The 14949-nt window shown below is 37.2% G+C and overlaps 1 protein-coding gene across 1 annotated transcript; it reads left to right on the top strand.

Annotated features, from left to right (window-relative positions):
* Positions 1-323: 323 nt before the first annotated feature.
* LOC113391947 (tyrosine-protein kinase-like otk) lies at positions 324-12348 on the top strand. Its single transcript, XM_026628100.2, has 16 exons — positions 324-384; positions 1312-1427; positions 2967-3117; positions 4509-4652; positions 5493-5538; positions 5825-5955; positions 6652-6795; positions 7007-7141; positions 7334-7441; positions 7918-8051; positions 8814-8942; positions 9021-9217; positions 9300-9411; positions 9505-9600; positions 10741-10866; positions 12211-12348. The coding sequence occupies exons 2-16, from the start codon at positions 1416-1418 to the stop codon at positions 12346-12348; spliced, it is 1803 nt and encodes a 600-aa protein (XP_026483885.2). The 5' UTR covers positions 324-384; positions 1312-1415.
* The last annotated feature ends 2601 nt before the right edge of the window (positions 12349-14949 follow it).

Here is a 14949-nt window from a genome sequence, read left to right as displayed (position 1 = left end):
AATTGATGTTGATGGTGTTTATTTAGACGGGCTTGCACAAAGCCCTCTCACTAAGAAATCTATAACCTTTCTCAAAAAAAAAACGGCTATTTCACTGAAATTGAGATTTTGAAATCGGTATTGTTCATCGGACTAGCGCGTTCCAACAAACCAATTATCAAACTTTATAATATTTATGTACTATGTATTTCTTTATTAAAACGTAACTAATTGTGTAAATGTAATTATTATATATATTTGTCTTCCTAAACTCGTTAAAAATAATAAATGCGTTTATTATATTTTATCTAGGTTAAAGATGTTATTTTTTATTTTCAGATTCACAACATGGAAGTCATCGCATCAGAGGTCATAAGCCAAGCAGACGACACAGAGCCGCAATCGGTGAGTGAATTTTTCATTTTTGAATCACCATTTAACAAACTATATTAAGTGAAGCTACCGCCGTCATGATGATCGTCTAATACAAATAATTTACGAATGTCCTGTTATTGTAAAAAAATAAAGAGTTCTTTTGACTAACGGATGCTAGATTTGTCTACGAGGAGTAGTTCAAAAGACTCGATATAAAACAGGCTGTGAGTCCAAGTTCAACTGAATATTCATGTACTTAACTTCTGTTTAAAATTAATCTTGTGCTCGGCGGTTAAGCATAACGTCGTAAGGAAATCTCTATGTGGCTGATGATCTGTTATATCCGGAGTAAGCTCGAAACTTTGTCCTCAAAAAGACGAGGAGGGGTTAGTCCAGCAGTGGCACATTTAAAGGCTGTTACTTAACTGATGTACACTAACGATTCGTTAAACGTAACAGCTGGGCAGAAATACCATATGTAATAATTATAAATGACGTCAGTCCCTAAAAGGGGGTGTGATAAGATGGATGTCAAGACGTGGGGATTAAACATAATAGTGATGAAATGAATCAAATCTTATTTATAAAAAAAATGTTGGTACATCTGTTAAGAGATGAAAAATCCTCGACAATGTTTCAACATAAAAATAGACCTTTTTTTTTCATGGATTTTATACTATACATAAATAATTTTACTAAAATATGGTTTTTAAGTTATCGCTGACTGTACCTATAAACCACCGTCTTAAGCATAACAAACCCCTGAGGGCGAGCATTGTTCTGTCCCCCAAAAATAATTTTAATTAACCACCTGGGTCTTAGATGATCCAAGACTTCAGCAATGTGCCTATGAGGGTTTCAGAATGTAACATATAAAAAGGCAAATGTGATTGTAACGTGTCGTTATTAAATAAACTAATGCCATCTATCGATCTTTATTGGAAACGTTTTTAACAGATGGCGTTCTCCGCTTCGAACCAGAACCGTATAACAAGAAGCTCGAACTGAACAGCTCTGGCAAGATACATTGTAAAGTAGCCGGAGGCGCCTCTCCGACAGTAATGTGGTTTCTTGTAAGTACTCCCATGTTATAGAATAAGACTATGCGGCAGCATGTCCCGAGGTTCTCAGATACGGAGGTTCCGTGTCTGGTTCAGGCTGATAGAGTTGTTTGGATATAATTTCAAGGTAATTTAGTTGAGTGAAGTCGTTAATCGACTGAGTTGTATCAAAACTCTTTTTGAAACACAAAGTTGTACTCGAAAGACCTCTACAAATTTATCTAATTAGATTCTCACAAATAATATATTTCTTCGGAAATGTGGGGAGCGGCATTCTTAGGTCTGGAGCAGTCAAATTATCAAATCCGTCCCTGCACTTCTATTCTTTCTAGCTGTGGAAGTGTGAGAATACATATTGTGTCTACTTATGTTCGGTCGTGCATTTATAACATTTTCTGCATGGTTGGTTTTTCCTGAGCAGAATGACTACAATTAAAGCGAGAAAGGAGTAAGATAAACCATTGTATTTGGTGTTGTGTATCTGTGCTTCAACCCGAACATGTTGCATATGTCGTTGGATGATTCGATAATTCGAATTTCCGCGAATACTTCTAGGGATTAAACAACGTTGAAAACATTTCTCAAACTTGAAATGTTCGAGAAATAAATAAATAAATATTGGACATCACATACATTACTCTGATCCCAATGTAAGTAGGTAAAGCACTTGTGTTATGGAAAATCAGAACAACATAGAAAATTAATGAACTTTTTCTACATCGACTCGGCCGGGAATCGAACCCGGGACCTCAGAGTAGCTTACCCATGAAAACCGGTGTACACACTACTCGACCACGGAGGTCGTCAAAATGTTTTCAACGTTGCATTTCATTCCTTATACGAAAACCGACTCTGTTAATACTAATCAGTATATGATCTTGTCTTTATTTATTAAATTTTCGTAAATTGTATCTTTTTCAATTTCACATATTTGATTTAGGGGGGGAGGCGGTCATTACTCCTAAGACTTGTTTTACAGCCATTCGAATTATCAAATCATTCTACGGCACATACCTACGTTACGAGAAGTAACAGAAATTTTCGACTACTAACTCCGTTCAACATGAAAGTAGCATAAAAATCATTTAATACCTTTGTGGGATAGCAAACAAAACGATAAAAATAAATATTGTTAAAAGTTTATTTCGTTACTATGAAATAGTTTTTTACCATTGAATTCTATAGTAACGCCATCTACCGGCCAGTAGTAATTTGAATAAATAATGCATGTTCTAAACGGAAATCTTTATACTCTCAAATTGAATTCTTGGTTAATATTCGACATGGATTTATTATACTTTTTTTTTGCTTCTATGTAAAATACTTAGGTATTCAGAACCGTATTAAAAATATGCTTCATATTATTTATAAGATCATAACCACTTTAAAAGTAAGTATTATTTTGCTCAACTAAGTCATTGACGGGCTGTTTCAGAGATTTCCTTTAAAATTAATAATAATAATAAACGAACGAATATGGCTTCTTAAAGAAGTCATAAATATTTACACATTTGGAGATGATTCAAATTTGAAAATGTTTCTTTTTTTTAGAACGACGCAGACCCCCTTCCAGAAGGTGTGACATCAGCAAACGGAACTCTAATGGTCTCAGAGGCCAAGAGAAGTCACTCCGGTAACTACACTTGTCGAGCTTCAGACGGAGACCAGAATATCACTGCTAGGATTACTTTGGACGTAGTGGGTAAGACGCACATTCTAAGTTTAGTCGAGAATTTACAATTGATCCATTTGTATGTTAAGCTAGAGATTTATTTTGGCTTTATTTCTTAAGGCCTTTGTCCAGACCACAGCCAATGTAATTACATGCACAAGGAACATCCAACCTCAGTTCCCAAGGTTGGTGGCGCATTGTGCATCGCCAATATCTAAATATCTTACGTCGCCAATGTGATTGGGGTGAATTTTAAGGCACATAACTTCTATGTTAAATAAAGAACTTTGATTCGATTTTTCCGTATATACTGCCTGAAATGTTTCTGTAAAATGGTCGCCTGTTAACAGATAGATCCAAATAGACTTTTAACATCTCATTCAACTCAAAACCCTCACTGAAAGCTTAAGACGATGCGTCTAAAAACCACCATAGAATTCAATATTCCCCTTCAACTAGCATCGATTAAAAAAGTCATCGTCATATAATCTCTAGAACATGTAATTTCTTCAGCGCCTCGCCCTACAACGTCAATGAAGTGTATACCAATTAGTTTTTAAATATAATTATATACACCATCAAGTAGTGGTCGTTCAAAGAGCCACTTTACATAAGGTTCTCTATGCTCTTGGTAAAGTTGATCTTGGACTGTATTTTTTGTTTTTTTTTTTTATTTTATTTAATATAGTTGAGGTGACTGGCCAAAGAGCCTATTGGTAGGTCGTATAGAGATAGACAAATGCACTATAAGAACTTAACTATCTCTAACTCATGCGCCACCAATCTTGAAACTAAGATGTTATGTCCCTTGTGCCTGTAGTTAAAGTGAATTCGACAAGGATCTCAATAAACTTCTTACGAAATTAATTTAGTATTAGGTTAGTTGCCAAACTTGCAGAGTTATATTGATATTATAAAGCTGTAGGATTTACATTATAATGACATACGACCGTCGACGACCAGAGACCAAGCGTATATGGCGCTCTCCCGTCGCGCTCTTACAAATCATACGAAATTGAAGCTTTGTCATTGGTTAATTCTATTTTAAGTTTTTGTATATATACTGACACATTTTTACATAAATTTCCCCACCGACTACGTTCTGAGCCGAGGTGCGATCTCATAGGAGACACCCTCAGGACGAACGTCACTCTCGAGCCCAAAAGGGTTCACCTTAAGGCAGAATCTTAGCACTCGCCCCAACGTTCGGTGACGCTGTGAAGGCCAGTCGGGCCAACAGCAATACACAAATACAGATAAAAAAAAACATAAATTCATTCCGATCTGACAAGCAACAGAGTGTTGTTTAACTATCAAGAAGTACCACAAGATGGAATTACCAGAGTAGGCCGCAAGCTAGGGACCAGTACCCCTACAAAGCTATTGTATAATATATTAAAATAACCTTTTTTTTGTACTAGTGTCACCAAGAGTTATAGAGCCGATAGCGGGACAACAGATGCACGTGACAGTCAAACAGACGGTCTCTCTCAACTGTCTCGCAACCGGCGACCCGCCACCCACCACCCACTGGGACAGAAACCTTACCATTTTGCATCAACAACGTGAGTATACGAATAACAAAGAAAATCTTTATAAAGACTGTTTACAATACAAACTTAATTCATAAAATAATAATAATAGTTTAAAAAAATAAAAACACGATTTTAGCTTTAAGTACCCTTTCATTTAATACCTATATCATTGGGGTGCATTTCAAATAGCCAATCCGCCATCTTGGATGCCCGCCATGTTGGATTTAAGTCACGTGACTATTTTTTTTCGTATTCCTGACAGCAAACCCTTTCATTTGATACCAATATCATGGGGGTGGATTTCATATAGCCTGTCCGCCATCTTGGACGTCCACCATATTGGATTTATGTCACGTGACTATTTTTTTCGTATTCCTGACAGCAAACTCTTTTGTTTGATACCAATATCATGGGGGTGGATTTCAAATAGCCTGTCCGCCATCTTGGACGTCCACCATATTGGATTTATGTCACGTGACTATTTTTTTCGTATTCCTGACAGCAAACTCTTTTGTTTGATACCAATATCATGGGGGTGGATTTCAAATAGCCTGTCCGCCATCTTGGACGTCCACCATATTGGATTTATGTCACGTGACTATTTTTTTCGTATTCCTGACAGCAAACTCTTTTGTTTTATATCCATATCATGGGGGTGGATTTCAAACAGCCAGTCCGCCATCTTGGATTTGTAATGACGTTTCTTAGCTAGTCATGTATGGTCATCAGAACTCAGAGCGTGTGCAAAATTTCATCCTAATCGAAGACCGGGAAGTGGGTCAAATTAAGATCCCAAGATTTTCTTACATACGTAGCTACAAGTGAAGCTAATTAAAGCGTGTTAAGAACAATTTGATAATTTATTTTCAGAAGATGGAGTTGCAATCGAGGGCGGCGTGAATGCATCTAACTCGAGGTAAGTTACTCTTTCAATGTAATTATACACGTTAAACAAATTTTACTACTTTTTTAAGTGTTGCTGTAAGTTGTAATCGCACTTGTTAGTCAATTTTAACTTAATATCGATTGAATATACAAATATAATACTAATGGTCCGTCCGATGAAGATACTTTTACGTTTACATACTCTGTCTAACTCGCTCATATAGACAACGCTATGCGCTGCTCAGACAATGCGTCGCTCGCTTAACATTTAATTCTTATGAAAATCTTGTATTTCTTTAACACTAAATCTCTTCCAGACTGGTTCTCCTGAACAATGGGACGTTACTCATCCGTAACGCAATGGAGGAGGACTCTGACAGATATGGTTGCACGGCTGGCAGCGCGGCCGGACTGGCGAGGAATGAGCTCGAGTTGATAGTGCACCCCGGTGAGATTTCAATAGCATTTTTGGATTAAAGTTATTTGACTCGGCTCACAGTAGAGTGAACTCACAGAAATTGTCACGTAATCTTATTTAAACTATTTTTTTTGTTATTATTTTAATTCGCATCTGATTTTTAATATCAATTTTGTCATTGGTATTTAATTATTCTCAAGTTGTTAATTTATTTTGTGTCTGTTATTTCAAACGTAATATATAACGGAAGCAAAATCGTTACAACCGGTAGTTCAATTACATCTCTGTTTTTATATATACACTGATTACCGTTCTATCAGATTATTAGACTGACAGAATAGAGTGCACCTGTGTTTACACTGAATATCAAATCAAATCAAACTATACTTTATTCAAGTAGGCTTTTACAAGCACTTTTGAATCGTCATTTAACAAACTATTTAAAGTAAATCTACCACCGGTTCGGAATGTAGATTCTACCGAGAAGAACCGGCAAGAAACTCAGTAGTTACTCTTTTTCAACATCTAAAAATACAGTCATGTTAGTTAAATATAGTTATATATGCATGTTATGTCTCCTGCCTGGAAGTAAACAAGCATTAACTCCACGCTGATAAAAAATCATCAATATAATCTTGTATCGAATAATATGCCTTCTTTACCAATGTATTTTTTACAATTGACTTGAATCTATAAGCATCGTTAATTAATTAATTAATTCTACAGAAGGTGAGCTCCCCCCACCAGAGTCTACAGGCGTTGCGGGGAAGGCGGTTCTCGTGTCCATATCCGTCGCAGGCGCATACATGATATTGGTGTTAGCCCTCATGCTGTATTGTAGGCGAAGACGGTTACAGCGGCGTCAGAGAGGTAACCTAAATAATTATTTACATTTAAGCATTATTATACTGTTTTAAAGTCAAGTCATTTTTTATATTTGACCAAATATCACTTGGAAAGTAGAATTAAACAACAATTTTTGGAATGAGCTCATTGGTCGTCTATAGCGTCATAAGCTTTCACCGACCAATAAACATTCAGATTGAAATCGAATTAATGCTGATATTTGCTCCATATGAAGGTGAAAAGATGGAACTAGAAATGGCAGAAGGAAGAGAGAAATTAGTGGAAGAGGGAGAAGAAGACAAACAGAAGGTTACCGTAAACGGTGCGCCTACGCAGAACGGAAGGCTGTTGCCGCACGATAGAGACAGTGGTATGATACGCTTTCTATATAATTGTTGTAAGATTATCCGACGAATAAAACAGAGTAATATATTGTTATACGATTTTCCTGATGAACTCGTATTTTTTTTCATACTTCTACATATATTGTGAGCGAATGAGAGAATCAAAACGGCCTAAAAGGTATTTAAAACTGAAGGAAGTGTTATTCTTTCGCTTCTAGGTGCCGACAATTCAGAGGTTTCGGGAATATCGCGAGTATCGAAGAAGTCTGGGCAGTACGACCAGCTCACTGTACCGAGGACATTGCTCACGGAACAGATTACTTTAGGTAATTTTTTTAATTAAAAATGTATGATATTCGTCGATTTGTTTATGTAGCATTTAGAAATGTATTTGATTATTTCGTTACAAGATGTGATCTCGAACCATTACTACGTAAATCTCATTGGAGACATTTGAAACAAATCCAATTTGCTCTCCAAAAAGACTGGTCTTCAAATTAGTCCAGCAGTGGAATAATTACAAATAATTTAATCTTCTACTATTTTTTTTTTATTTAAATATTTAGGTAGACTGGCAAATGGACGACCAGACGATATGTGACAACCACCGATCATATACCTACATCGCCAAAGCGTCACCAACCTCTTTACACAACCTTAGTTACACTGGCTCACTCAAGCTTCCAACTGGAACACTACAGTACTAAATATTGTATAGTCCACAAAACTACCACGAAGTGGTTAACAGAAAAGTTTTATCCCCGCCGTTATGTGATCATCTAATCCAGATTATTATTTCAAGGTCGAGGCGAGTTTGGAGACGTGATGCTGGGTAAAATAGATATGAGTCAAGTTAAGAAGTTACGTAACAAGGACGAAGAGGGCGAACCTCAACTGAAACCAGTGCTCATAAAAGTACTCACTACAAAGGATGAGGTGAGGTTTTCTATTAATTTTAATTTTAAATTAACTTCTGAAAAGGGAGTTTGTTTTCTTATGTTAAATGGTGACCACCTCCTATAATAAACATTCCTTATCTCACCAATGCGCCACCAAGCTTGGAAGTTAAGATGTTACGATCCTTGCGCCTGTTGATACATTGGCTCACTCACCCTTCAAACCAGAAAACAAAAATACTTTGTATTACTGTTTGGCGGTAGAATATCAGATGAGTGGGTGGTACCAGATGTTTCTCTTTTTATTTTCCTACGAAACACAATACAAGGAAATCATCATCATCCTCCTGCCCTTATCCCAATTTTACTTGGGGTCGGCGCAGCATGTCTTCTTCTTCCATACTTCTCTGTCGGACGTCATCTCACAAGTAACATTCTTTCTAACCATATCGTCTCTCACACAATCCATCCTTCGTTTCTTGGGTCGTCCCCTCCCTATATACCCATCCACATCCATTCTCAAAACCTTTCTCACAACATGGTCCTCATTCCTCCGCATAACATGCCCATACCAAGACAGCCGGTTTCCACATAGCTTCTCGGTTACCGGTGCCACTTTCAAATTTCCTCTTATGTACTCATTCCTTAGTCTATCTATTCGCGTAACACCACACATTCCTCTCAGCATTCTCCGCCACATGCAGTTGTCTTTCAGTCATCCCTTTTGTAGCCAATACGAGCAAATACACCACTTAATAAATTTTCGTTCCCTTTCAAAATAAATAACGTTACTCAACTCTAGGTACAGTTAGCCGAATTCCGGCGTCAGCTGGAACTGTTCAGCCGCATCCGTCACGAGCACCTCGCGCGTCTCATCGGGCTCTGCAACGAGGCCGACCCGCACTACATGCTGCTGGAGCACACCGACTGGGTGAGTAGGCGGAGCCGGTCGGCCGTCCCGTCTGTGTCGAGGGTCGGTCCCCTGTAATCCATACGGGCTGCGTCGCAGGGCGATCTGAAGAGTTTCCTGATCGCGACGCGCACGCCGGAGGAAAACGAGGAGTACGTGTCGCGCGTGGGCCCCGCGCACGGGCTGCCCCCGCGGCCGCGCGCCGCGCCGCCGCTCGCGCCCGCGCACCGCCTGGCGCTCGCCAGACACCTCGGCGCCGCCGCCGCGCGCCTCGCGCACAAGCGCCTCACGCACAGGTACGCCGCGCCCCCCGCGCCGCCCCGCGCCGCCCCGCCCCGCACCGCATGTAACACTCACCCCCCCCCCCTGTGTGCGCAGAGACATAGCGGCGCGCAACTGCGTGATAACGTCGAAGCTGCAGCTGAAGCTGTCGTTCCCGGCGCTCACTCGTGGGCCCAACTCGCACGAGTACTTCAAGTTACACGATCAGGTGAGCTATATTCATTCTATTTTTTCTGTCAAAAATGTAACGAAACCCTTTTGAATATATATATATTTTACATACCTAATGTCTTCGTAACAGGTGCTTCCGCTCCGCTGGCTGCCGTTCGAAGCGGTGATGGAAGACGAGTACTCCACTAAGTCGGACGTGTACATGTTCGCAGCTACTGTTTGGGAGGTCAGTGATACCACCGATATAAGAATTTCGATACCCGATTCCAGTTCGAGATGAGTAAAGCTAAATAAGACATAGACATAACAAATTATATGCGATTTGCTTAAAGCTCTGGAATATTATGCTCTACGAACAGTTCTTGATTATTCAGGGTTATTGGTAATTCGTCGTTAGGAGGTGATAGGGATGACTATTTGCGATAATTTTAACCCCCATATGCATGGTGCAAAAGTGAACGGTTTTTAGTTTTTTTCGAAGTAAGTCAAATGTGCAACTTCAATCATTTATTTAAAAAAAAAAAGTATCAATTTAAATGTCATTGTTTCTTCTGATTTATAGAAACGATTAAACACTGGTTATTTATCAATATTAAGACAACAATTATCGGTCCCAATTTAAAATGCGAAATGGAAAACGTTAAATCAAAATCTAAGTCCACTTTATTCAACTGTATTCAGTGAAGTGAAATATCTGCGGAATTTTATTAAAGAAATAATTATTTCAATACCGAAACAATCTGGTATCTGAATTAATTTCGTTTCCGTATTAGTATTTATATCAGAAATGACTTAATAAGATCCCTGATCATATGAATTCAAGGTCAAAGATGTTTTTTCTCGTCACTCGTCCTGCCATTGGAATCGATTCGAGTGTACTATAAGAACCAAACAGAAAATCTATTTTTACTAGTAGGTCTCCCGCAAAACTTCGCGTTTATTCAAAAGATTATTTAAAAATTTCGAAACCTATGACAGGTTTTTTTTTAATTTCATTTTATTGTAAACTGCAAGTCACCTATCTACATTTGGCGCCAAAATGATGAATACTTTTTTAAATGAAATTTTTAATGTCAAATAGTATACATTAGTTAAGTTAGAATTGGAGTTTATCGATAAGAATTTACTTTTTTTTTGTTTACTATATTCATGTTATAATAATATATAATAATAAATTAAATTATTTGTTAAATCGTAACCATTTAGTAAATTGCAATCAAGAATCCTCTTTATTTTTCTGCACATCTAAAGAAATGAGACCATAACCGATTCTTTATGTGCAGCTATCGTCCCATAATCACTGAGACAAAAATCGCCTTACGCTAGTAATATATAAGATTATATTGTATTTAAACTTATTTTTCAGATATACACTAAAGCTGAAATGCCGTTTGCGAAGCTGAACGACAACTCCGTGCTGGAGAGGTTGAAGAGTGACACGCTCGAGTGGAATATACCGGAGGCGATGCCCGAGCGACTCGCTGCCTTACTCGTGAGTGATTCGTCCATATTGACGAACTCGTGGGATCCATAGCTCACCCTAGCTATGCGGCAGAGCCGAGATGGCCCAGTGGTTAGACGCTTAGACGCATACATCTTAACCGATGATTTCGGGTTCAAACCCAGGCAGGCACCACTGAATTTTCATTTGCTTAATTTGTGTTTATAATTCATCTCGTGCTCGGTGGTGAAGGAAAACATCGTGAGGAAACCTGCATGTGTCTAATTTTAACGAAATTCTGCCACATGTGTATTCCACCAACCCGCATTGGAGCAGCGTGGTGGAATATGCTCCAAGCCTTCTCCTCAAAGGCTGCTAATGATGATGATGATAGCTATCCGGACAACGTCGTAGGTGGGAAAAAGACAGAAAGAATAGCAGATTTTACACGGAGAAGAAAGACACAAGATCGTACTTTGTGGCAAGCTTTAGGGGAGGCCTATGCTGGGAAGCGAGACAATCTTGACGAAACTGGTGTCCAATATTACAGTTTAGTAGGAATGTATTATTTAAGATTGTCCCATAAAGACTATTATTATTATAGCTATCCATATAGCAGATATTAGACTTAATGCTAATTTAAGTAAACTATTAAAGGCGATTAATCTTCAAATATGTTAATTTAAAAGTAATATATTGTGGTATGGCCCAGTGTATTTATAATTCATCTCGTGGTCGGCGAAAGATAACATCGTAAGGAAACCTGCATGTGTCTAATAGAAGTCTCCTGTCCTACATAGGGGAGTAGGCCTTAGCCCAGCCGTGGGCCACTCACAGGATGTTATGATAAACATTATATTTACATAATGATTAAAAGTAATTACTATTTAACTTGGAGTAGGACTCTGCAAGTCGGACTGGGTGGGTAGGCTTTGAAGGGTGATTTGAACCGGTATAATTTTAAATAATACGAACCTAAGGGACATAACGTCTTAGTTACTAAGATCGTTGCCTTTTCCAGTGTACAGTACAAGTGCCTATGGACGGTAGTTACCAACTGGTGAGCCAACTGCCAGTCTGTCTGTAAATTTTAAATTAAAAAGAGGTGTATACGTTTTTTTTATTTCATTTAATTAAATATACACATTATTTTATGTTCTACTGTATTAGAAACGATGTAACAATTGATCAATTGGTTTCCGTTCTCAACACTTATGAAATTAAAACTATACAATAATAACAAGATCACAATACAAAAGAAACAAAGAAGGTTCATAGCAAATACGTAATGTTACAATTAGTTCTTTGTGTTTTTTTTTCCATAAACGGTGATGACTAAATTGTCGTGAGTGTTCATGAACCTCTGATTTTTAATATGACGTATTTATTTTACAGAAACGTTCGTGGAACAAATCACCAACCGATCGTCCTCAGTTCACCGATATTTGTGAGGAGATGAACACAATAATACAGGAGATGACGTCAGAGAACGTCTCGCAGCATTCGCAGGATAAAATCGAGCACGATGTATAAGTTGCTGTGAATATATCAGCTTTGTGACGCGACACAGGGCTGCGGCGAAAAATGCAGCTTTTTTTGGTTGACAATTTTTTTTATAGAATGTTGTGTAACTACCAACTTTCTAAGGAATTTCGTACAGTTGTAAACACAGACATTGTTAAGTATTTCAGTGCAAGTGCACCTTAAGAGATATGTTGCCTTAAGGTGAGCAGTGAAATAAATATTCGTACATGATTAACTTTAAAAATTAACTTATAACTATAATATTTATTAAAACTTTTATCGAGTTATTTTAAATTGAATTTGTAAATATCAAATTGATAAATGTAACGCTCACCAGCGATTTGTCCCTTTATGGAAAACTTAATTATGTCTAAAAATGTCTAAATATAGGGAAAAATGATTAGTTTAATTAAGGCCTCTAATTAGAAATTAAAACGAAAGTGAAATCAAAATGACGCCATCTTGTAAATCTTTAATATAGGTTAGTGAGGAACATTACTGAAAAAACTTATCATCAACGTACTTATTTTATTTAAATGTATACTAGACCACTTTTTTTTTGCCTACCAACTGACGAGCAACTAAACCGCGGGCAACAACTAGTATAGTCTATAAAACACGCTACATTTGTTCTTTGTCTCACTTTCTGATAATCAAGAGTTACTGGTATCGGTCCGTTTAACTAACAGGACAGATGGCCTAGTGTTTCAGACCACAGAATTAAATGTCAAAAAAAAAAACGAGAAGTGTCATGGGACACCCGGTTTGAACGAAGTTTCTTTTGCTATGTAATATGTATTAATTAAAAACACACACAATAAAATAAATTAACAACGTGAGAATAATTAAAAGACGTTCACACAATTTTTTATTAAATATCCCCGTTTAAAGTTTACTTATTTGATATTAAACCGTATAAGAAAGAAAGAGACGAAAATAAAAAGAAAGAGAGGTGCATAACGCTACAGGAAGCCGCGGAAAACTTCTAGAATTCTATACAAGCGATCACACGTAAATATTTTTCAGAAGGTTTTTTTTTTAATATTAAAAAATACACTATCAGCCACCATGAAAGACTTTCACGTTATAATTTTAGATGTTTAGTCGTTTCGATGCATTTACAATGTGTATTATATGATAGTCATTGTTTTAGTGTTTAGTTCATTTAGTATATGTGATATTTATATGATACATTCTAAGAACGCACATATACAATTTTCTGCACATAGATACTAAACTACATTGCAATATAAACAAACTTTTATATTGTAACTTAAACTCTTTACTCATCTCAAATAGTTCTTAAAACGGTCTTTGAATCAGTAGCTGACTGGTTAGGGCAAACGTTTTTGTAAACATAGATTATACAAAAGTACCAATATACAAAAATTGCCATTTTAGTCTGATAGCGCGTTGTGATATGAAAAAAAAGTATTACTGAAACTCCATTTCTAACGATATACCAAAAAATCTCAACTTTTTTTACTTTTATATATTTTTAAGCGAATTCATGCGATATGTTAGATATGTTGACTTATAATTTATTAAAAATAATATTATTACTATACCTCCAGTTCTGAAACACAATTAAAAGTCAAAATAATTAATTTTGAATGAACCCATGAACCTCCTTTAGGGTCTTTAATCTGAACGCTTAGTGGTCGCTTTTTGCGGCAACAACAGTCCATTAACCAATGACAATTCAGATTAAAGATAGATCAGGTAATCTCACTTTGACCAACTTTCTAGATACTGGAGGTTTAGTTTTATATTTAGACAATGGTTATTATACACAAGGACTTCAATTTAAATAGAATCAGTATGAGTTTATAAACGTAATCGTACAAGAATGGATCACGTTTTTTTTTAATCATAAATTCTAGGCCAATATCTGCATTAACATTAAAAATAACATTACTGTAATATATTATTAAGGCAAGTTATAATAAGAATTATTTAACGTCACATTAATAAACGTTAATGCTGTCCTTATTTCACAAGCGTGATGTCGCAAGTTTGAAGGAGACGTACAGCGGACTCAATACGCGAGATTAGTTGACGAATACTACGGAAGTGTCTTAAGTCGGAAGTAGTCGTTTAAATAAATTAATCCATTGCTCACACCATGCCATCAATAAATACTACCAAACGTCTATAATGCGGGCCCGACGCCGACCGCATGTATCACACGACGTCGTAATGTGTTGATGTTAGGCATGTTTCCGATATTTCGAAACTAATTTAAATTCGGATGCGGTTGGAATATAAAAAAAACTGTGAATATCGTACTGGTACGTCGAAGAATTCAAAGTACGACTCATGAAATATTCGCCCTCTCTCTCGAACTTTACAGTAACCCATCTGCGAGAAAGAGATGAAGCGAATGTTAAAGCGATTTCGATATCACATTCGTTTCATCTCTTTCTCACATATCGTAAAATGTAAAGTTAAACGAAGACAGGGCGACATCTGAAATCGGTTGTCAACACCGATGTTTAATCCAAATATCCGTTACACAACCGATGTCACAAAAATCGTGCCTAGTTGAGAGATGGTTGGCCTCCTGCTTGACCTAGGCCAAGCTGGGTACGGGCCTCGAGGCAAACCTCC

This window comes from Vanessa tameamea, chromosome 27 (assembly GCF_037043105.1).
Source record: "Vanessa tameamea isolate UH-Manoa-2023 chromosome 27, ilVanTame1 primary haplotype, whole genome shotgun sequence".
NCBI classification, from domain to species: domain Eukaryota; kingdom Metazoa; phylum Arthropoda; class Insecta; order Lepidoptera; family Nymphalidae; genus Vanessa; species Vanessa tameamea.
The sequence above is the reverse complement of the archived record's forward strand: the minus strand, read 5'-3'. Positions and strand labels throughout refer to the sequence as shown.